Consider the following 23,925-nt stretch of genomic DNA (forward strand, 5'->3'; position numbering starts at 1 on the left):
GATGGGTGGGTGGGAAGAGATTAACAACAGAATTTATATGCATATGTGCATAACCCATGGCACTAACAGTAGTGTGGTAGGGGCTTGGGGTGGGGGGCAGGTTTGGGCTAGTAGGGATCAATGGGGGAAAGAGGAGAAACATCTATAATAATTTTCACAATAAAGAGAAATTTTAAAAAATGACAAAGCTACAAAAAATAATAAAACGAAGGCTTTTGGAAGTCTTTGAACCATGAAAAATTTAAATCTGTTACTATGATGATAAATGGAAATTTTATTTACTCTCTGCCTATTATTACTAAGATCCTCTAAGGCCAGCTGTATAAAAACACCTAGCATTTAGAACTTGGCTGTTGTTAGCCTAGCCTATGGATTTAATGTGACTTTTTTTTTTTTTTTTTTTTTTTTTTTTTTTTTTTTTTAGTTCATATTAGGTTTAATAGCCCCTTGGAGTTGTAGATGTTATTTTATTTTAAAACAAAATCTGATATTATAATAGGTAGCATATATTTTATTTTCTGCCATAAGTGAGTGTTTTCTACTTTCTATTGTATTGTATTCTCTCCCAGGCAGCACCAGGAGGAACTCTGGGGGATAGTGTCCCGGGGTGCAGCCTGCGGCACAGCTTGCAGGGTTTCCGTGTGTCACTGAGGAGGTGGTGCAGCATTTGTGGTTTCCCTTTTTCCTTTCTGGCATGGTGGATGTAGCAGGTTAATATCTCTAGTCTTTAAATAGAACCATTGGATCTAAGGGTAGTGCCCTTTGATGCTGCTCTCAAGCGGAGAATTTGGGGGAAAGCGAAGAGCAAGCCTGGAGGGAGGAAGGGGATTTAAAGGAAAAATCCCGGGTTTGTGTGGTATTAAGTTGTAGGGCCTGCAACGGGACTGGCTGGCTGCTGTGGGGGAGGGATGCCACTGGCTTCAGTGGGCCCCCATTGCCCCTCCTACTAGAATGTACAAGGTCTGGTGTTCTTACATCGACAGGCTTTTGGCACCTAAAATATTGATAACTCATAACATTTGTTATGTTTGGTTTACAAAGTTACTCCACTGACTATTGGTGAATCATGCCAATAGGACTGTTCCTCCTTTCCCACTCCCACCCGCTTTTAACGTGAAGAAAGGGAGGTACACTGAGTTGGTAAAATTACAGCCTAACCTCCATTGGCCTCTTTGGGCTTCACCAGTGCCCAGCCCACCAGGTCAGAGCATTGGGCAGCTTTATTTCCCACGTTTGAATCTGTTACCTTCCTGAGACCCAGGTTCTCTTTGGATTGAATTAAGGCATGTGAAAGAATTATTTGTCATTTCTAATAAAGGCTTGTTTCAAAAAAGCTGATTGAGGCTGGTGTACTTGTGAAATACATGTCATTACCTGCCTCTATAATTTTTATTGTAGGCTGTATTACTAGAGCCAGCATTTTTCTTAAATAATCATTATATGCTTCATATTCCTGAATATAGAGGCGTTTGTGAGTTAGTATACTGTTATCTCTGTTTTGTAGGTGACATTAGTTTCATCATCTGTACATGGGAAGGCTCGGTGTCAATTCATAGCAGACATTTTGATCTCAAAGAAACCAGGAAATATACTCATAAAACAAGACACTATCACAATTATCTTGTGAGAGTTCATGGGAGGTCATACTCAATTGGACAGATTATTAAAGTCAGTACAACAACAAATTACACTTAGGAAAGTTTCACTTAAACAAAGCAAAACAAAACAAACAAAACCCAGGAAACCACATAAATTTTCAGTGCCCCAGAACAGAAACCCGTTGTGTGGTTTAAGAAGCAAATTCAAGGGCTGTGCTTTTGATAGCAAGATATATTGAAATATGAAGAATATATTGTGTCGTAGTCCTTAAAGGAAGTGAGTTGTAATATACTTGCAATTATCATATTACTCATGAAATTATGAAGACTATAGAGCCTGACTTTATTATTATAGACAGCCCATAGAATATAAGAAAAAGAACAGTCCATATTTTGTATGCGAATGAACAGACTTAAGCTCCTGGTCTGACAGAGTGCTAGTACAGGGACAGTGGGGGAGAGGAAGGCAGAAATCTGTGTCCCTTTGGGGTTGGGAGAGGTTAACCAGTGAGACTTGTGACCAAAATGAGGCCCAGTCTCATTAGGATTCTATATGATTATGCTAAAATGAGAGTAGAGTATATAAAAATATATTTGGTTTGGAGTTTATTATACTTAAGTGCCTACTTCCATACTTAGAACTAAGTTATTTTATTTGTCCAGATTTCTCAATATGAATATTGGGATATATATAATAACCAGCCCTACCTCCCCTCCTTTCTTACTACTACTTTGAAAATTCCAACTACAGACTGATTTTATTTTTCTGGGATCTGTGAAAAAAATCTGTTTATTTAAAAAAAATATATTTTTACTAGAGGTCTGGTGCATGAAATTTGTACATGGTGCGGTGGGTGGTGGTGGGGGGATCCCTCAACCCGGTCTGTGCCCTCTCACAGTCTTACTACCAGAGGCATCCCTCTCCCACCACTGCCACTGCACTTGCCAGCCATGAGCCCGGCTTCTGGCTGAGCAGCACGCCCTCTGTGGGAGCGCACTGACCTCCAGGGGGCAGCTCCTGCATTGAGCATCTGCTCCCTGGTGGTCAGTGGGCATCATAGTGACCGGTCGTTCTACTGTTCAGTCAATTTGCATATTAACCTTTTATTAAATAGGATTGGTTTTATAAAGGGAGGGAGAAGGAGAGAGAGAGAAACATCAATTATGGGAGAGATCACTCATCGGCTGCCTTCTGCACACCCCACACGGAATCAGTCCCACAACCCTAGCATGATCCCTGACTGGGAATCTAACCGTGGCCTCCTGGTTCCTAGGTTGATGCTCAGCCACTGAGCCACATCAGCTGGGCTATGATGTTTATATGAGTATGCATTTTAGGTAATTTCTGTCTGTGTTGGTCTCCAGTGTTTCCCAAACTTTTGACATATGTGCACCCCTTCTATAATTTTCGTAACGCAGAGTACCCCTCGTACTCATGAGAATGTAGAATTAGGCGCAGCTAAGCACGGTGCAGTGCATATCCCCACCAAACTCTGGTGCAACGCGTACCCCCACCAAACTCTTCCAGTACCCCTGGGGGTACGCGTACCACACTTTGGGAAACACTGGTCTATACTATAGATAAATTACATTTCATTTTCTGTGATACAGAACTTAGTGTTGCTGAATCTGAGTCTGTTTAATAACACTTTTTTTTCTTTTGAATATATTTTTATTGATTTCAGAGAGGAAAAGGGAGGGTTAGAAAGGTAGAAATATCAGTGATGAGAGAATCATTGATAGGCTGCCTCCTACACATCCCCTACTGGGGATCGAGCCTGCAACCTAGGCGTGTACCCTTAGCCAGAATTGAACCTGGGACCCTTCAGTCTGCAAGCTGATGGTCTATCCACTGAGCCAAACCAGCGAGGGCTAATAGCACTTTTAAATCTGTTGCTTAAATTTAGGCATTCCTGATTTTAGGTTTTATCTCACAATTCATAGTTACAGGGGAAGGTAGACTAATACATAATGACTAAGATAAGCAAATATTTGCACTTGCCCACAGTGTCAGGTCTTCTAAAGTCAGATCATTGCTATGGAAATGAAAGCCTAGCTCAGCTACAGAACCAGCTGTCTTACCTTTTAAGATTGGTAAGATGTGGTTTCCAAAACCTTTATTTTCATAGCACCTGACAGAATATTAAAAAGACTCCCAGATCACTATAAATAATTTATAAATGAACAGTGATCTATGAGATCCTTATAATTTATTCCTTTTATATAAAACTCATGTCTGGTTTGGTTTGAAAAGTGCCGGCATCATTGTAAGAGCTAGTTGAGAGCAGTGTAGCTTACTGGTGGTTATACATCTCCTGCTGCTCCTTTCCCCTTCTCTTTTGCTGCTCCTTTTTTATTTTTATTTATTTATTTATTTATTTATTTATTTATTTTTAAAGTAGATTTTATTGATTTTTTACAGAGAGGAAGGGAGAGAGCTAGAGAGCTAGAAACATCGATGAGAGAGAAACACCGACCAGCTGCCTCTTGTACACCCCCTACTGGGGATGTGCCCGCAACCAACGCACATGCCCCTGACCGGAATCGAACCTGGGACCTTTCAGTCCGCAGACCGACGCTCTACCACTGAGCCAAACCGGTCACGGCTACTCCTTTTTATTTTTAACTTTGGGTGTTTTCTGTTAGCTTTTTTTGTAGGAAGAGACTAGTGGTTTTAAAAGCCCAGAATTTTTGTTTTTAGGGACCTCCCCTCCTCATTTTTAGTATTTCTTTAAAAAATATTTAATTTAAAGAGGAAGGGAGAGGGAGAGGGAGAGAGAGAGAGAAACACCCACTGGTTAATCATCTGTCCAATTGAGAATCATTGATTGGCTGCCTCCTGCACATACCCCGAGGGGGATCAAGCCCACAACTCGGTTATGTGCCCTTGACCGGAATCAAACCCAGGACCCTTCAGTCTACAGACCAATTCTCTATCCATTAAGCCAAACCAGCTAGGGCCCTCTTTTTTTTTTTTTTTTTTTTTTTTTTTTTTTAGCATTTTTCTTTTGGTGCTTAAAATTGTATTATGATGCCGAAACAGGTTTGGCTCAGTGGATAGAGCGTTGGCCTGCAGGCTGAAGGGTCCCGGGTTCGATTCCGGTCAAGGGCATGTACCTCGATTGCGGGCACATCCCCAGTAGGGGGTGTGTAGGAGGCAGCTGATCGATGACTCTCTCTCATTGATGTTTCTAGCTCTCTATCTCTCTCCCTTCCTCTCTGTAAAAAAATCAATAAAATATATTTTAAAAAAATTGTATTATGATGAATTTCGAATTTTCATTTTCTCTTTTGTTTTACATGCTATCCTACTTCTTTCTTTTCTAACTTTTCATTCAGGTGGTTGATCTGTTGTAAATTTTGACCTGTATTTATCATTTGTAGATGACATGTAATGCTTTCTTGACATGTATTCCTGAAAAATTGACGTATTAGTGGGGAGCAATTTCCCCCCCTTTATTTACCTGTGCCCTTTACATGGGTTATAGTGTTTGTAATTCCTGGTCTGAGCTAGATGTGAACAAGGAAAGGGTGTGCCCTCATTTCTAATTGGTGGGGCACCCAGGTGGTGTAAACCTTTTCCTTTTATCTTAGCCGAGTGCTTCCTATTCTCTCAAGAACCCATGTAAGCATAGATGTTATATTTCAGTCTCTCTGCTTTTTACCTTGAAGCCTACAGTTCTGATTCTCATGCCTTGAGATCTAAGATTTTTTTCAGATTCATCTATCCTCCTTCCGTCCCCCTTTCCTATTCGTATGACTTTATTCCCTTGTTCTTGAATGTCCCTTTGTCAGAATCCTCCTGGAAACATTTCTGTTCCCCGGGGAGATGTGCTTTCTAGATCACCACCCTGCTCTCGCTGGCTTCCTATTAGAAGGAAGAATTCTTTCAGCGGGAAGAATAGCTGCTCACATTTGCCTTCCTCTCCCGGCAGATGGTCGGCCTCTGCCCGCGGAGCTCATTGGTACCTGGGACGCGGGGTGAACGGGAGGCCTCCAGAGGAATGCAGCTCATGCGCACACAGGGGCGTGTTTTTCTTTCCTCTTTATAATGACATTGTAGCCAGAAAGCGTGCTTGGACAAGCTTATCTGGCCTTCCCTACTTCCCCCCAAGCTTCATCAAAGGCTGTTGATGTTATATTATATATCTGCCAGATTCTCACACATTAAATCCCTTTACCCCACACTTGGTGTGTAACAGCCTCTCCTTCCCCCACATTACCCGGAAAACAGGTTCCCCTGGCTATTGTTTTAAAGCCAGTACCGTGGTATTGATAAAGGCAGATGGTTATGGTTGGAATTGTATTAAAATACCAGGCACAAAGTCCCGAGTTCTTCCTCACCTCTGCTGCTTCTCTTCCTGTAAGCAACCCGTGGCAGATAAAGCAGCCAAGAGCTCAGGGAATGCTTCGAGATATTTCAGTCATTATTGAGAAATTAAGTGATTGAAAACATATGCTCCTAAAAGCTCTAGTTTTGTAGAAAAACAGAACTCTGCCTGTCATTTTGTGTTATAAATACAGAGGTAACTTACCGCCTTTATAGAAATTGGGGTTTTATTTTTATTATGAAGAAAAATGTGCAGCCTCCCACAAATGCACAGCAATTGCATAAGATTGGAAAAATCCTTTAAGAGCAGATTTACGATTTTATCCAGACTGTCATTACATATAGCCTGTCTGCCAGAGACTCGGCTCTGGTTTTAGTGATGCCAATAGGCTGAGTGAGTGGAGGAGATCCTGTGGAAAGGAATTTACAATGGAATGCTGATGGTGTAAGATAATGGAACATGTGATTCTAAAACCTGGCAGGTGTGACTATGTTAAAGGTCTAGTGGAGAAAAATGCTTCCTTGCTCTTTTTCCTCAGGTCAAATGGTACAAATCGCTGAAAGAATAGAAGGCAAAGCCTAGATTGTTATGTTCTAGGAGTTGTCATCTATTGTCTTTGTGAAAGTCAAGGATCAAGTCCTTGGGTTTACATTTATGTATATTCTTGTACTTAAAGCTAACCGAGTTGATTAAAAGGGAGTGGATTACTGATGAAATGGGATTCTTAATGTTTTCATTTATATACATTTAAATCTAAATCAGTGCTGTCTACCATGTTTCCCCAAAAATAAGGCCCCTGAAAATAAGGCATCCTCTGAAAATAAGACCTACTTACAGGTTTCCTTTTGAGTGAAATATAAGGCATCCCCCCAGAAAATAAGGCCCCCCCCCCCCCCCAGGCTAAACATGAGAGATTTGGTCCACTGATTCTGAAAGAAATGGAGTCACAAGAAATTCACCAGGAAATTCAGGAATTGGATTGTTATGATGATGTTCCAGAAGATGATGACATGATTGTCATTGAATAAACGAGTAAATTCTTGATACTGTAGGATTCACAGTTTGTCTGGTTTGTGTTGACAACTACCGTACTACCGTACCGTATACAGGTAGTAAATTTCCTTTATTTTCATTTAACAATAAATGTGTACCGTATTCTTCATGGAAAAATAAGACAGCCCTTGAAAATAAGACCTAGCGCATCTTTGGGAGCAAAAATTAATATAAGACACTGTCTTATTTTCGGGGAAACAGGGTAGTAGAACTTTCTGTGATGTTGGAAATATTCTTAATTTGTGTTGTCCATCGTGATAGCTACTAGCCACATGTGTCTGGTGAACACTTGAAATTTGGCCAGAGTGACTAAGGAAATGAATTTTAATTTAATTTAATTTAATTTAAATGAATTTTTAACAGTCACATGTAGCCGAGAGCTACCATATTGGACAGCACAGCTCTAGATGAAAACTCATAAGTGATTTATCAGACCATAGGAATAACATCTCAAGGTATTCTCTCACATACAGACATGTTATAATTTCGTGGACATGTGCTTTTAGTTCTTTATTTTAGAGAAAATTGGAATGAAAGGGAATCAGGCACTGTTAGTGTATAATATGGAGAGTTAAATTTAATTTTAAAACAAAAACCCAAAGGTGGTCTTTTTTAATGTACTTAAGAGAAAGATTAATGAGAACCTTAATATTCTGCTTTAAGAATCTGTGCACTTTGATTATTAGAGGGAAGCTTATTGATGGATAATGGAAAACGAAGCTTAATTAATAAGTATATTTTGTTCACCCAATATTTTATTGCTTTCAAGGTTAAACATGGCACAATTCCTACTCCCAGGAATCTGAACAGAAACCAGGGACCGTACTCATGCAGCCAGGGAGTGAGGGCTGGTGTGGGGAAAGCGGGTTCCCAGAGAGCCGGGAGAGCCCTCAGAGGGGTGTGAGGCGGCCGAGCAAGCTCCTCTGAGAACTGACAACCTTCCTCTTCAGCAATACAAACTAAACGATGTTTCCAGATCAGCGAGGTACATTCTAACAGGGCCTTCTGCAAAGTGTTGCTTGTCTCCCTGTGTGCTGAGGGAGTCTGTGTGGAACGTTGTCATTATCATTGTTAGCGGACACGCTGGGCATCTTGTATTTGCTAGGCATTGTGCAGACTAGTGCTTCTCAGGGCCAGCTCGTTCCTCACAACGACTCCAGGGGCTGTCATCCTATTCTCTTCGTTTCATAGGTGAAAAATCCAGTCTAGGCAGAGGGATTGACTTGCCCACAGTTATAAAGCTAGCAAGGACCAGACTATGTTTCTGAACTTAGAGAGAAGGATGAGAGATTATATATGAAAATTATTCAAATGTTATGAGGTAACAGTGAAGAAAGGGTGAGCAAAGGTGAAAGAGAAAGCCTGAGTGCCGGGGGTACATGGAGGAGCTGTTATCGGAGTGTTGTGGGTGAACAAGGTGAGGACCGGAGAGGCAGTTTGGTGAAGGAGGAAATTAGACCTCATGTAGTCTTTCCTTGAAAGTTCTCTTTTTAGAAAATTAAAAAAAAAATTAAGATACAGTCGACACAAAACATAATAGTGTAGATGTATAACATAATGATGCTATATTTGTATATTTTGCAATAAATCTACTTAGCATCCATCATTACACATAGTTACACATTTTTTCTTGTGATGAGAACTTTTAAGATCTCGCTTAGCAGCTTTCACATATGCATTACAGTACTATTAACTATAGTCACCATACTATTATATTATACCCCTTGACATGTATTTTATAACTGAAAGGTTGTACTTTTTGACCTACTTCATGTATTCTTCAGAAGTCTTGATTGAGGCTATTCAAAATGGAGACAAAAGGTACGATATTTACAGAAAGTAGGAATTGAGGTCCAAGATAGATGAGGACGTTGGGAATGGAGAGAAGATGGACGCATTTCCCCCAATGCTCTCCTCATTCGGAGGACCACAATACCACTGTCCTGCACTCTCCAGCCTGTTCTGTGTGCTCATCACTTGGATATGGGTCCTGGCTGGGACCACCGGGAGGGTCTGTCCCTTTTCCTGGCTTGGCACCTGGGTTGTGGTTAGGGCCCTCTGAGGCCAGAGGTACTCCCACTGCCGTGGTTTTCCTAAAGTTATTCTAGGTTTCAAGAGTCTTTTTTTTTTTTTTTATCTTGAGTTCCTTATAGGTCCCTTCTGTTTGTTAATATTTTAATTAATGTCCCACTCGAGGGAGTTGATTCATCTTTTGCTGACAGGCAGATTTGTGGCATGCTCTCTCCTCCCCTTTCCGCCCTCCCTTCTTCCCTCCCTCCTTCCATCCCTTCTTCCCTCTCTTCTCTCCCTTCTCTTCCCTTCCTCCCCTTTCTTTTGTAAAAATATACCTGATTTGTTTTATTTAGTCCTTCAACTTGCTATCTAAGAATGTTTTGTGAAGCAAATAATTCTTTTTGTGTTTCTGCAGTTTAGGTTTATGTTGATTTCTAACTTGGGAAGACAATACCACTTGGATAGTTTGGATTACTTTTCTACAGTTGATCAGTGGTTAAGACGCATGTTGATGTGTCAGGTATTTGGGTAGTCAGCTTCCCACCAGGAACTTCTGAGATTACTTAGGCTGTAGAATTTCTGTTATTCCTAAGGAAGGATGAGAATTGGCATTGTTCATTATAAATTTTGTAATGTGAACATGAATTACTCCGGGCAGTGTGTTGTGAGTATTTGATTCTGCTGATGATAACGTGAACAGTTTTCTTACCCATAGGTTTCTTAGACCCTTTCATGTGACAATGATTATAAACTTTAAGAGTATTTATAAGCAATATTTCCTACACTTACTTTACACAGAGGTTTTTTTGTTTGTTTGTTTTTAAGGAATATGGCTTGGAAAATGCTATGGTTTTACATTTTTCTCTACACTCTTCATCTAATGCTCTTTCCCGTGTCATCTCATTTAGTGTCTCCTATATGTGGATGACTCCCAAGTCCATGTTCTTGCCTTGGTCTTTTTCCTGAGTGTCATTTTGTATTTCCAGCTGCCTAGTAGCTAACACAGTCTGTATAGCTACTTAAAAATCTCCTGTCCATTCAGTTATGTGTACCACCCGCCAAACACATGCCCCCCTTGTAGAAACGGGATAGAAGCCCTGACATCTTCTTCCATTCTCTGTCTTTGATTCCCACCCGGGTGATTCCCAAGCCTGCACTTCGTGGGAGGTTAACAGGATCACCACAAACATGTACACTACTGGCGTTGATCTTAGGGTCAGTTGTGGATGTGGTGGTAATGGGGCTCCCAATCTATGGGGGGACCCAGGAGTTTTTCATAGTGAGAAGAGCTTCCTTTTACTACTAGGTCTTTTCTGCACAATTCTAAGTTTCTGTAATATTCTAAAAAATGCTTCTTACCTGTTTATATTATATCACTTGTTTAAAAAATATCAAAAGTGACAGACTTATAGGGAACAAGAAACACATCATATCCAGCTGGTTAAAAACAACAACAAAATAAAACTGTGAATTGCCAGTTGCTAAAAGTGACACACATGTCTCTAGGTAGTTAGTCAATTTGCAGGTTGTAAGGGAGGAGTGTGAGGAAAGGAGCTGTGCGCTCCCCCAGGCCCCACAGAGTGCGCCACGTTCACTTCAGTCAGAAGTGGCAGTTGTTCACGGAAAACATTCGGGAAAGACGCCTCTGCTCTGTGAAGTGAGGAAGCAGGTGTCTGGGGATGCTGGGACGCCCATGCTCCATTCCATGCCAGCCTTCCCGGTTGCGTTTGCAGTTGCTTTTGAGATTTATGTTCTTGAGGTTGAATACTGCCTTGCTTGCATTTCCCAGGTGTTCGGAAAGGTCAGTAGAGACTAGAGCTCTTCCATACACGTTCACATTGGTCAGTAAACCGAGCCTCCGATATTTTTGTGGTGGTGCAGTATGGAATGAGTATTTTGCTTGTAGGTTTCATTTTTTTCTTAATAATAAAACAGAGAAAATCTGTCAAGGGAACTTGACTTTGAACTGTAGGGATAAGACCTTATTTAATCTGGCAATAGCTCTACCATCCTTTTATCTCCCACTCTGTGAGAGGAAGATTAGAAAAGAATACCTGTGTGGTATTGATTAGGCCGCCCACCCATGACCAGCACAAGTCTTGTGAGTAGATTTACTTGCCTCTGGAAGAAATGCAGTCTGCCTCCTTCAGTCCTGCTCAGAGTTATCACAGTTAGTGTTCATGGGTGCGATTCTGTTTAGTTGCTTTCATATTTTAAAAAGCTTATTTTGAAAAATTCTGAAGACAGCTTTTCTTTTCTCCTTTCCCTGTATTTCTTCTGTTGCTAATGTTCAGGTCTTTAAATCAAAACGATCTCCTTTAGTCTAGTGGTATAGGGCTGTGCTCATCATTTCTAAATGTCAAGATGAGGTTTATTGGAAAAAGCTGCAACTTTGCAAATATTTAACCTGTGTTTTAAACTGTAATGCTATAGATTTCATTTATGTTTTACTATAAACTATAGCATTAAGCTTTCTCACCTGATTCTTTAAAGAAACATGACAGTTTTTCTTATTTTGGCACATATTTCACAAATTAATGATTTCTCAGGAATGATCTTCTTTCCAAGATCTTGATGGACACTTGCTGGAGAGCGGTGCCATGTCTATATTAGAGACCCCTGCTGTAGACCGATGGTTATTCTCTTCGTTCTCAGGTGGGCCTTGTACCAGAGGTAAAGGATATTTTTATAGAGAATCTCCATGCTGAGCAGGACTGGGATATATTATCTGTGACATGTGACCATTATATCACCCTCTAAAGCAGTGTTTCCCAAACTTCTCTCATGATGAGAATCACCTGGTGGAGTTGTTAAAACACAGATTCCTGAATCCCAACTAAGAAGTGCTAAACTAGAATTTTTGAGAACATATAGGTAAAATTGCATACCTAACTTAGTGCTCTGTATATAACATCTGTGTTAGAGCACTAGTTAAGTATACAATTTTACCTATATGTTCCCAAAAATTCTAGTTTAGCACTTCTTAGTTGGGATTCAGGAATCTGTGTTTTAACAACTCCACCAGGTGATTCTCATCATGAGAGAAGGTTGGGAAACACTGCTCTAAAGCTTGCTATAATAAACCAAGTAAGCTCCTCTGTAATAACAGGGACTATTTTATTCTTGAATGCATGGCTGTTTCTCTTATCAAGATAAAATTTGTGCATGGAGGGGAGGGTGTCCCCTCAGCCCACCCTGCACCCTCTCCAATCTGGGACCCATTGGGAATGGAAAAAAGATTGACAGCTTTGACATATACCATCCTCTCCAATCCTGGACTGCTGGCTCCTAATCGCTTACCTGCCTGCCTACCTGGTTGCCCTTAACTGCCCACCACTGCCAGCCAGGTTGCCCCCAACTACTCCCTGCCGGCCTGGTTGCTCCTAACTGCCCCCTCCCACCGGCCTGGTCACCCCTTACTGCTCTCTCTGCTGGCCTGGTTTCCCCTACTGGCGCCCCCCCCTCCCCCTGCTGCCAGCCTAGTTGCCCCCAACTTCCTCCCTGCTGGCCTGGTCATCCCACCCTAACCCTCTGCCGGCCTGGTTATAGACAGCCATCTTGTGAGGGCGTGATGATCAATTTGCATATCACCTCTTTATTATATATGATTAAGCTTCTTTTTTTTAAGTAGGTAGAATTGGTATTTTACCTTGAGCAAATGGTATTAAAGATTTTTGTGTGTAAACACCTGTTAGAAGGGTAGTGGCATATTCTTAAGAGCTATTTTTATCTTGTGAGAGGGCTCTAAAAGTGACTGAAGTACAATAGGATTAACATAGTGGGACCAGAAGCCAGAATATCTGAAGCTGACACCTGCCGTGGGAACTTTAAATGACATTCTGGAGGTCTGTGCTGTCCCATGTTTCATTTCATAGTTTCTGCCTTTCCACTTACAATTTCCTACTTTCAAGTTCCAAATGGAAAGTGTTCGGTTAGCTTATTAGTGCCTGCACATTTGGCTGTGTGTCTTCGCTTCATGCTATACGCGTCATATGTCACTTGACGGCTCTTGGCAGTCCTGAGTGCCATTCCTGGTCATGGAGAGACTAGTCCTGAGAAGAAGTGAGTGATGCTTCTGTCATTGCCGATGACTATTAGCGGCTAGATATTATACGTAAGACCCTCGTTTTGAAGTCCAGACTTTCTTACTGGGTCGTGACCTCCTCCCCTCCTTTTACGGCTCTTCCTACTCTGACTGGTAATGGAATCAGTCATTTGGTGCCAACAAGCACAGGGAATCTGAAACGGCCAGCTGTGGAACATGAGCGCCCTGCCAGAGGCTGCCTGGAGCTCCTGCTTCCTGTCGCTCCCATGTGGGAGAGGGTGTTTGTATAGCACAGGGTGCATTGGACATTCTGGGGGAGCTCCTATGGGACTTTGTGAAAATCTCATTACGTATTCTCTAATAATGCAAGACCAGAAATACAACAAGGGAAGAGAATAAACTGAATTTGCCTAAAATATGAAATGTAATGTCTTCAGATTTTCATGGGAAACGACTCCATGCAGTTTCTGAGGAAGACATTTTGATGAGCATATCAAATTCTTAAAGATCGCCTTTAGTGGAAGAAATTGGTTCACACAGGAGGAGGTGGCAAATGGTAGAAGAATATGGCATTTTTCTCTAGTTATTGGGAACATCTTTCTTATTAGCCAGAATGTGGTATTTTGATAGCTTTAAAATATCTCCAGAGTATGATTATTCTTTAAATCTAGCTACTTTCCCCCTTTTTAATTGATAAATATAATTGTAATTTCTTGATAATGCACATAGATTTTTTAATCCATTTAAAACTTTTCATATCAAGGTTTTAAAAACAATATGCTCTCCCTCCCCTCTATTTTCCTTAATTCTTCTTTAGGATTCAAATTATGACACCAAATAAACATCACTAGTGAGCCTTTAAAACCCCATTTTTCTGGAATTGCGCTTTTGTTTTAAATTCATATACTTGGTTACATTTTCTTTCTCTCCTTTCATGTAAACCGTATACAATGTTCAGTTTAAGGCCTCAAAATGCTACTTAGGAAAGCTATTTTTAAAATCCAGTTACTCCACTAATTTGCAAGGTAAGCTTTCAGATGGCCTTCACCATCCCTCGTCTTTATTTGGACAGCTGGTCTATTTCCTTTGGAGGTTTGGAGGTGGTGGGGGAGAGGGGTGTTTCTATCTGACAGTATGTGTCTTCCTAGATGTAGCTGCCTGGATTTTATTAAATGCAGCATTTGGAATTAATATGGAATTTGTCTATAGGAAACTTACACAGGTAGAGGGCTTCTCTGTGACTAAAACAGTGTGCTGATTTTATCCAGTACTGATACACCCTTCCACTGGAGCCTCACTGGCAGTTAGCACACTTATCCGGCCTGCCCATAACACCTTATTGCTTCAGAGCATACTCCTGCCACCTGGACTATCTCATCCCCACTTGTTTCTGTGCCCTCCGGTCCATGGCTGTCGGGACTGTTTATATGGGAGGACTCCTAGATTTATCGCTCTAGCCCAGAGTTTCTGACCTCCCACCACCCATGTGCCTCTGCTTTGGGTATCTAGGCATCTCAGACTTCACACGTTTCCTTCTCCCCTCCTCTCAGTAAATGACAGCTCTACTTCTCCAGCTGCTCAGGCCAAGTCTGGCCTCTCTGACTCTCCTCTTTGGCTCACAGTCGGTCACAATCTGACAACAGATTCGAAGGCTCTGTTTGTAGAACTGATCCACAATCTGACTGCTCCTTAGCACTGCATAGCCACCTCCTTGCCTGAATCAGTGATTTTCCAACCCCACAGCCACCAGAGGGAGTCTGTCTCAATTCTCAATCCAACCCCCTACAAGGCTTTTCTATTATTTCAGTCAGTGCTCCCATGCTGCCTCCTTGTTCCTGACTTTCTTCTTCGCCATCACTGCTTCTGCCCTTGCTGTGTGGATATGCCGGCAAGCTTATGTCTCCGGCTTTTGTACTTGCTTTGTTCCATCTGGAATGCTTTCCCCCAGATAACTGTACAACCTGCTCCCTTCCTTCCTTCCCGGTAAATGATCCCTTATCACTGATTGATTACCATAGGTTAACCCTTGCATCCCCTTTGCCCAGCTTAATTTTTCTCCATAGCGCCCATTGCCAGCTAATATACTAGTACAGCGTTTTTCAACCGCTGTTCCGCGGCACACTAGTGTGCCTGGTGTGCCGTAGGTGCAGACAAGACAAGAATTTTATAATTTTTCACTATTTTGTTTACTTAATATTTCATAATAAAGTAATTATAAAATACTTTCTTTGTGTTTATTTGATTCCTATTCAAGAGAATTACTTTATATATAGTCAGTATAGGCACAGAGTTAAATTTTTTAACATTTTCTAATGGTGGTGTGCCTCATGATTTTTTTCATGAAACAAGTGTGCCTTTGCCCAAAAAAGGTTGAAAAACACTGTACTAGTATATGTCTTTACTTGTTAATATTTCCTCTCTCCACTACTAAGCTATAAGCTCTCGAAGGCAGTGGTCGCCAACCTTTCGGACCACAGACCACCAATAGTCTGCGGACCACCGATTTGGCAAGCACTGCTTTAAGGGTAGATTGTGTGTATTCTTAGCAGCATGTATGTGTCTTCAGCTCCTAGGGCAGTGCTTGGCACCTAGTAGGTGCTCAGTCAGTATTTGCTGAATTTATGAGAGAATCGACGGGGACTGTGCTCTGGACATGGATGTTTGATGGTGTTGGGTTAACACTACAACGTGTGGTCCAGGGCCTGGGGTCCTCTCCCCTACACCCCATCACTCACTAGCTGCTGGCATCCGGCATTGGACAGTTCTCTTGGCTCTTCGGCTTTTCTCTTTGAATGACATCAGTTAGCAAAGAAGGCAGGTAAGACATTTGGTCACACCCAGTTAGAACAGCTCAGGCACGGGTAATGCAACTGGAGTTTGGCTTAGACTTTGCTTTTTGTCAGAGCCCCCTTTCCTTTCCGTCTGACTCAGATTCTAGGTGTTTTTAGAAGGACTGCTCCAGTGAGTTTTATGGTCCTATTTTTCCCCTGGATATTACTTGTACCTATAGATTAGAAGTACTTTATGAATGCTTTTGGTTTTTCATATGAGTATGAAGTGTAATTGTCTTAAGTATAAAAGTCAGTCTGTCATTTCCATTCACCAAGTGGTCAGAGCTAATGGCCATGGTTTTACATTACTTCAATAATGAAGCTCTGTAAACGGAAAGAAACCCTGCCCGACTTACTGTGAACATGTCGTGCAGAGGTGGTGAGCCTGACCAGCCATTCTGTACATTAAAGATGGAAATGGGACTTCTCTGTGTTTAGTTAACTATGCTTTTTATAGCGGTAAGAAGTGGTTTTCTCAGTGGCAGAGAGCGCTCATCGTGAAGTTTATAGCCAGATGCTTTTTATTTTTTAGCTGTAGCAAAGCTTGTGCTTTTTCTGATTAGTTTGTAGTGTTGCTGTGTATGTGTGTTTATTTATTTATTTTTTATTTTTATTTTTTAATATATTTTATTGATTTTTTACAGAGAGGGAGAGAGAGGGATAGAGACTAGAAACATCGATGAGAGAGAATCATCGATCAGCTGCCTCTTGTACACCCCCTACTGGGGATGTGCCCGCAACCAAGGCACATGCCCTTGACTGGAATCGAGCCTGGAACCTTTCAGTCCGCAGGCCGACGCTCTATCCACTGAGCCAAACCGGTTTCGGCTGTGTGTTTATTTTTTATTGATTTCAGAGAAGAAGGGAGAGGGAGAGAGAAATAGAAACATCAATGATGAGGATCATTAATTGACTGCCACCTGCATGCCACCCCTCCCAGCTGGGGATTGAGCCCACAACCTGGGCATGTGCCCTGATTGGGAATCGAGTCATGACTTCCTGGTTCATAGGTTGATCAACCACTGAGCCACAGTGGCTGGGCTTTGTGTATTTTTTGACAGCATTATTGAAATGTAATTCCCATATTATGTAATTGACCCATGTAAAGTGTACAATTAATGGCTTTTAGTATATTCACAGATTCGTGCAGCTACCACCACCGCCACCACAGCAGCTCTACGTTTTTATCTTCCCCCAAAGAAACCCCATAGCCAGAGCAGTCTCTCCCAGCGCCCCTCCACCTCCAGGCTACTACCAATCTGCTTTCAGTCTGTGTGGATTTGTCTTTACTGGACATTTGATATAGATGGAATCGTACAATATGAGGTCTTTTGTGACTGGCTTTTTTCACATAGCACATTTTCCAGTTTCAGCCAGGTTATATAACATTAGTATTTTCTTTCTTTTTATTGCTGAATTGGATTCTATTGTATGGCTATACATCTTTTATTTATCAATCTGTTTGGTTTTTGTATTTATTTTTTTCCTACTCTTGGTTTTCTATTTACGGCCCTATTTTGGGAGAGTGAGATTAGGAATTCTATCCCTTTCCCACGAGGGATTTGGTTGATAGGCTTTTGGTTTCCCTTGTGTTTAGCATTGCGGACACCAGGTTTTCTCCTGAGTTTTGTGATAACAGGAGCTTCCCTTTGGCCCATGACCAGAGCAGGTCACCAGTGAGTGATGGTACCTGCAGGGCTTGCCAGGCAGCATCACCATTTTCAGGATATTTACATCTGTTTTCCAAATTCCGCTTCATACATCTGTGTAATTACTATTTCAGGCAGTGTTTTTTAATTAGTCCAGTTTATTTCAGAGAACAAAGAACATGCTACATTATTTTTGTAATGGTGTTAGCTTTATGGATTCCATATTGGTCAAGCACAATTTGAATAAACACAGATGCTTAACCCTTTGAAATCCCTGTGATAGACGATTTTGTTTAAAGTTCTGGTTTTCAACTGTGAGCAGTTTTGCTCCCCAGAGGGTATGTGGCAGTATTTGAAGATATTATTCTGTTGTCCTGATGGGAGCAAGTGGGTTGAGCTACTAAATTTACATGGAGAGAGAACAAAGATAATACACAGGGCAGGCACCACTCCACCCCCACCCCAGTTTGGTCTAAAATGTTCATTGCACCATAGCTGAGAAGCCCCCTGAGGAGAAGAGACACAACTGTAGGCAGTGTGCAAGAAGTGAAAACTGTATGTGATTGGCAAGAACTTCACCTTGAACAGTATGGAAAGCGATGGCGGGTATTAATGAGTGTGTGCGTGTTCTTTAAAGAAAAGGAGGACTTTGTATTTCTTATTTTTAAAATTTCCTTCGGCACCTCCTCATCTTTGGTAATTCCTTAAGCCCACTTAAAAAGATTATGTATTCTTGCTATTTAATTTTAAGTCTTTAATTGTAACCTAGAGTTTTGCTGTTTGGGGTACTTCCGCCTTTTGCAGGCCCTGTGTTTTGTTATTATGTCTTTTTGGAAGAAATTAAGTTTTTGTCAGAGGCCACCGATCTTAGTTCTCCCACATGCCCCCCCAAGCGACTCAGGGAGCGGGGGAAGTGCTGCTTATTGTGAGCGAAAACCACTGCTGATCAGGGTGTTCATTCTGTGCTTCTGTTTTCATACCGCCAAGGCCACTCTCTGAGTTCGGCTAGCTCATTCCATGTCGGTTATTTAGGTGCTTTCAGTGAGACACATGTTCTGGGAAAGAGCGTAAACTCAGGGTTGGTTGGGTTTACATATTCCTTAACCCTAAATGTAGAGAGCCATTGGAGGGCGCTTGTCAGGTGGAGGAACTTCATAATCCATTTATTTTACGTGGAAGAATGATTCTCGGCACCACAGCAGTTTCAGATAAAACCCAGTCTTCCCTCTTCAAGGGTTTTCAGATCTGCTGAGCCCACACTTCAGTGGTTCTCTGGCATAGTTTGATATATTCCCGGCCGCAGGTTGCTGTTTATGAGAATGGCTGTTTCTTATCCAGTGAGTCCAAATATTAGAGTGACATTTCTCTTTCCAGAGCTGAAGTCATTGCATTTTCTTTCCCCAGGATGTGGGAGAAAACTGTTCTCTTTCTTAGGAGGAGAGGGCAGAGTGCTTTTTCTAAACCTGTCTGTTCAGATTACCCGTATGGATACATGTGGGGAAAGTTGGCACCGTGAAGAGCTCGTGACCGTGGCAGTACAGGTTTTAACCTGAGCAGTGGGTAGGAATCGGGTCAGGTGCGGTTCATCGTTAGAACTGTCTTAGAACCTTCCATTGGCTGTGTGGTCGTGTGCAGATGGTATCTTCTTGGTTTTCCTTCTGTGGTCTGCAAAGTGGGCATGGTGGCTTCTGTTTGGCTCAGTTTATTGAGTTGTTGAGAGAGGATCAAATGGGATTATGGCAGGGATCTGGAAACTAGTTGTTATAAAGATGCTGTTGAATTGTCTACTTTATAGATAATTTCTAGTAAATGGAAGTGATAACTGCCTTTCTCAGTGCCATCTGGTTCCTCTCTGGGTTCCTTTTTTCAAATGTCACATTAATATTGTATGTTGGTCATTGTATAATGAGGCTCAGAAAAAATTATAATGTTATTGGAAATGCAGAGGAAAATATTTATAATCTCACTGAGCTATGTATTAGAGTCAAATGTCAATGACAATTGCATTCCCTTTTGCTTTGGAACAGCACTATTCTTAGTTATCTGAAAGTTGGGGGGACACACACATTTTGTTGACACCTCTATTGTTTCTTAAATTTTTCTTTCTAACTCACTGTTGGCAAAATGACTCTGATTTCTTTGTACATAGAAACACAGTATATTATTTTGTAGGGAGTACTGTTAAGTACAAATTTGGATTTCTTTCTTTTTGAGTGCCAAAACATTTGTACAAAATTTTCTGGACCATTTATCTTATTTACTGTAGGGAGAGTGATCTTTTTCTTATATTTATCAGAAGTCTGTATTGCATCCGAGAGGTTTTCAGCCTAAGCTCCTTGTTCTTTTTGGACTGCTGGTAGACCTGGGTGGATACTTTTTCAATGTCAGAGGAATGTTTTAACAATGGTGTCAGCTGATATTTCGGTCAAGGGCATGTACATTGGTTGTGGGCACATCCCCAGGGGTGTGCAAGAGGCAGCTGGTCGATGTTTCTTTCTTGCATGATTGGCCTGTTCATGCTCTGAACTTAAGCCTGATGGAGAAAATCATATGTTTCTGGATTTTCAGTTACTATCACCAGTGGATTACAGGGATTTGGAAGTTTATTACTATCTGTTTAATAGATGATTTATCTAGGCAGAAATTTTGCAGATACTAGAATAATTTTTCTTGAAAAATATTTGAAAACTTGAAATCCTATCTGAAAAGCATCTTTCCTGTGTAGAAGGAAGTAATCTCGGTGTGTGCTACATGTTCCATCTCTCTGACTTTGCTCATAGATGTCAGCATTATTGCTTCATTGGTCTATCCCAAAGGTGGTGGTTAACATTTTTTATTTTCCTGAATGCCAAAGGGTATTTGAAGTGCTTTTAAAGGGAGTTTTTTTCTGGTACTAGGTTTGACCCCCGATAAGAGTATATGATAATTGGAAAAAGTATATGATAATTTTAAAATATATATATTTTATTGATTTTTTACAGAGAGGAAGGGATAGAGACAGAGAGCTAGAAATGTTGATGAGAGAGAAACATCGACCAGCTGCCTCTTGCACACCCCCTACTGGGGATGTGCCCGCAACCAATGTACATGCCCTTGACCGGAATCGAACCTGGGACCCTTCAGTCTGCAGACCGACGCTCTACCACTGAGCCAAACCGGTTTTGGCATTTTTATGATTTTATATATATATATATTTTATTAATATATATATATATATATATATATATATATATATATATATATATATTTTACAGAGAGGAAGGGAGAGAGATAGAGAGTTATAAACATTGATGAGAGAGAAACATCGATCAGCTGCCTCCTGCACACCCTCCACTGGGGATGTGCCCGCAACCACGGTACATGCCCTTGACTGGAATCGAACCTGGGACCCTTCAGTCCACAGGCCGACGCTCTATCCACTGAGCCAAAACGGTTTCGGCAATTTTTATGATTTTTGACATGATCAATGAGAATTTTCTCTGCTTATGGCATATAATTACTTTGTTTGGTGTTGTCAAAGTAAAGAGGACCAATCTTTTGTTTGCATATGTTGTTTTATCTGGCCCTAATAACATGAGAAACAGATGGTTCTCGATCAGTTGTTTTTTCTTTTTTCTTTTTTTCCAGTAGAGCATTGAAGGCCAGGATTCTGAGCTTTCCCCTCATTTATCTTTAGTTCCTAACACCTGGCTCATAGATAATGTTTGGTACAGATTGCTGACCACATTAGATAAGCTACTGGGGAAGATGGTAAAAGATTGCAAAAGATAAATTACTGGTTGTTAAGTCTGTTCCAAACTGACTTGTATCAGTAAACAAAACATTTTTTTCTCTCCTAAGAAATTTTTATTAGAATTGTGTTGGGTTGAAGTTTGGTATTTACTCTTATTTTTAAAAATCCTTAACTTCACACTTTTCTTGTTGGGTTTAGTTTTAGGGAGGAGTTTATTAGGAAAGCTATTAAATAGTAGAAATTTGGAAGAATATAATAATCATTTAATAGTCCCTAATGAAGGTTATTTTGGGGAGCTGTTATATTTGGTGAAGGCAGAGATAATATATCTTTAGAGAAACATTTTTTTTTGGAAAATAACTAGAACAGTAGACTTAGAAGATGCAAACAGTTGTAAAGAAGGCAAAGAAATCTTGCTTTGAAGTCATTTTATTTGCATCACCTCTTATATTTATTGTTGTTGGAAGGCACTCTGGAAATTTTATGTTTATTGTTGGGAGGAAACCTGGAAATTTGGAGAAGTGGATAGAAGGAGTCATCAGAAGTTTGTAACACCTTGGACATTTTCTAAGGCTATCCAAATTTTGTTTTTTTGGGTGGAAATAATTTTTACTATAGGTGCTTTCTCTTTTGAATTAATTTAATGGCTCTGAAGTGCCTTTTATATACTTGTACCCATTATATGTTGCCTACTAAAGTACACTTTTTCCTTAAAAAGGAAAGAACAATTGGTATCTAGAAAGTAGAGTTCATCTTACACATTCAGACATTTTTCTTTATTGCTGTTGTAGAAAATCACAAACCGTATGCCAACTGAGGCCTAAACTATATATAATTAAATTTTTTTCACTTGTAATCTCCCTCCTTCCCCCATGGCCCATGAGAATTTTTTAGGGATAAAGTATGAGGAGGAGATTTATTTAACAAGACATTTCAGGTAGCTTAGCTGGTTTGGCTCAGTGGATAGAGCATTGGCCTGTGGATTGAAGGGTCTCAGGTTCAGTTCCGGTCAAGGGCACATGCCTGGGTTGCTGGCTAGATCCCCAGTAGGGGGAGTGCAAGAGGCAGCCGATCAAATCAATAAAAATACATTAAAAAGAAAGACATTTTAGGGGGGAAATATGAGGAAGTGATGAAGTAAAATCAATTTCTCTCTTTTTTCCTCCTAGCATTTTTGAAACGTTGGGGTTGTTGGAGTGGTTGGATTTTCCCTGGAATTGAGTGAGAAATTCAGAAGACTGAAGCCCAGGCTTACTGTCTACCTTTCACGGAGGCCTAGCCGTGAGAGGACAGAAGAAGGCACGTGGCGAATCATGACAGCTGACAAAGACAAAGACAAAGACAAAGAGAAGGACCGGGACCGAGATCGGGACCGAGAGAGAGACAAAAGAGACAAAGTCCGAGAGAGCGAGAATTCACGGCCACGCAGGAGCTGTACCTTGGAGGGAGGAGCCAAAAATTATGCTGAGAGCGATCACAGCGAAGACGAGGACAATGATAACAACGGCGCCACCACGGAGGAGTCCACGAAGAAGAACAAAAAGAAGCCGCCGAAAAAGAAATCTCGCTACGAAAGGACAGACACTGGCGAGATAACCTCCTACATCACCGAGGACGATGTTGTTTACAGGCCGGGAGGTGAGCAGCGGTGCATGGGGTCTGTGCGTGTTTGTGGGGGGAATGGCACACTGTCGGGCGCGCTGGCCCTGGCAAAGCAGGCAGGGCGCCAGAGGGTCCGCGGTGGGGTGGGTGGACAAACGCAAGGCAGGGAGCACGCTGACCCTCTCTTGGCCAGGGGGTGTGCTCGCTCCTGCTCTGGCCTGGGTCTGCCTCTGCACGGTTCCCTCCCGGTCTGTGCGCTTGGCGGTTCTCTCCTGTTTTCTCATGTCGCTGCTTCTCTCCCTGCATCTGCTCTGGTTTTCATCTGACTTCTTCACAATATTAGGGTGCAGCGACTCTGGTGTGACAGTAAACCTAAGGTTCTTGGGAACAGGACATTTTACATTGGCTACAGAGTGGCCAGAGCTAGGGAGATATATTTAATGGCCTTTGATCGATGTTTATTTCTTCTGACAACCTTTTCTAAAGAACTGAGTGAGTTCAGGTTCTCTAGTCCAGTGTTTTTCAACCTTTTTTGGGCAAAGGCACACTTGTTTCATGAAAAAAATCACGAGGCATACCACCATTAGAAAATGTTAAAAAATTTAACTCTGTGCCTATATTGACTATATATAAAGTAATTCTCTTGAATAGGAATCAAATAAACACAAAGAAAGTATTTTATAATTACTTTATTATGAAATATTAAGTAAACAAAATAGTGAAAAATTATAAAATTCTTGTCTTGTCTGCACCTACGGCACACCAGGCAACATCTCGCGGCACACTAGTGTGCCACGGAACAGCGGTTGAAAAACGCTGCTCTAGTCAATGATAGTAGCTGAAGCCACGTAACCTGCTTTGGTTTCAGACAATGTGCTGTGTTCACTGGTGCACTGAGGTGTATAGCATCGTGTGGAGGAGAGGCAGGCTTCAGAGGGGATGCAGAGCAGCAAGTGTTTGAGAACCTGTCAGGCACCAGCAAATCCTGGTTTTCCATTTGAAATATTGTGTGTATTCAGATACTTTTCTTACAGAAGTCAGTCAAACTAGCTACTAATCATTCTGTTTGA

General features: G+C 41.3%; 1 protein-coding gene across 2 annotated transcripts in view; it reads left to right on the plus strand.

Moving 5' to 3' along the window:
• The window catches only part of RERE (arginine-glutamic acid dipeptide repeats), a 350,056-nt gene that overhangs the window by 97,754 nt on the left and 228,377 nt on the right, over positions 1-23,925 (plus strand). For both annotated transcript variants that reach the window (XM_084875723.1, XM_084875724.1), the window contains exon 2: positions 22,423-22,891. In XM_084875723.1, coding sequence (XP_084731849.1) covers positions 22,567-22,891 — 325 coding nt within the window. In that variant the 5' untranslated portion in view covers positions 22,423-22,566. The remainder of the gene's footprint in view (positions 1-22,422; positions 22,892-23,925) is intronic.

This window comes from Pipistrellus hanaki (genome assembly GCF_964339955.1).
Source record: "Pipistrellus hanaki genome assembly, chromosome: 2".
In the NCBI taxonomy this organism is placed as follows: Eukaryota; Metazoa; Chordata; class Mammalia; order Chiroptera; family Vespertilionidae; genus Pipistrellus; species Pipistrellus hanaki.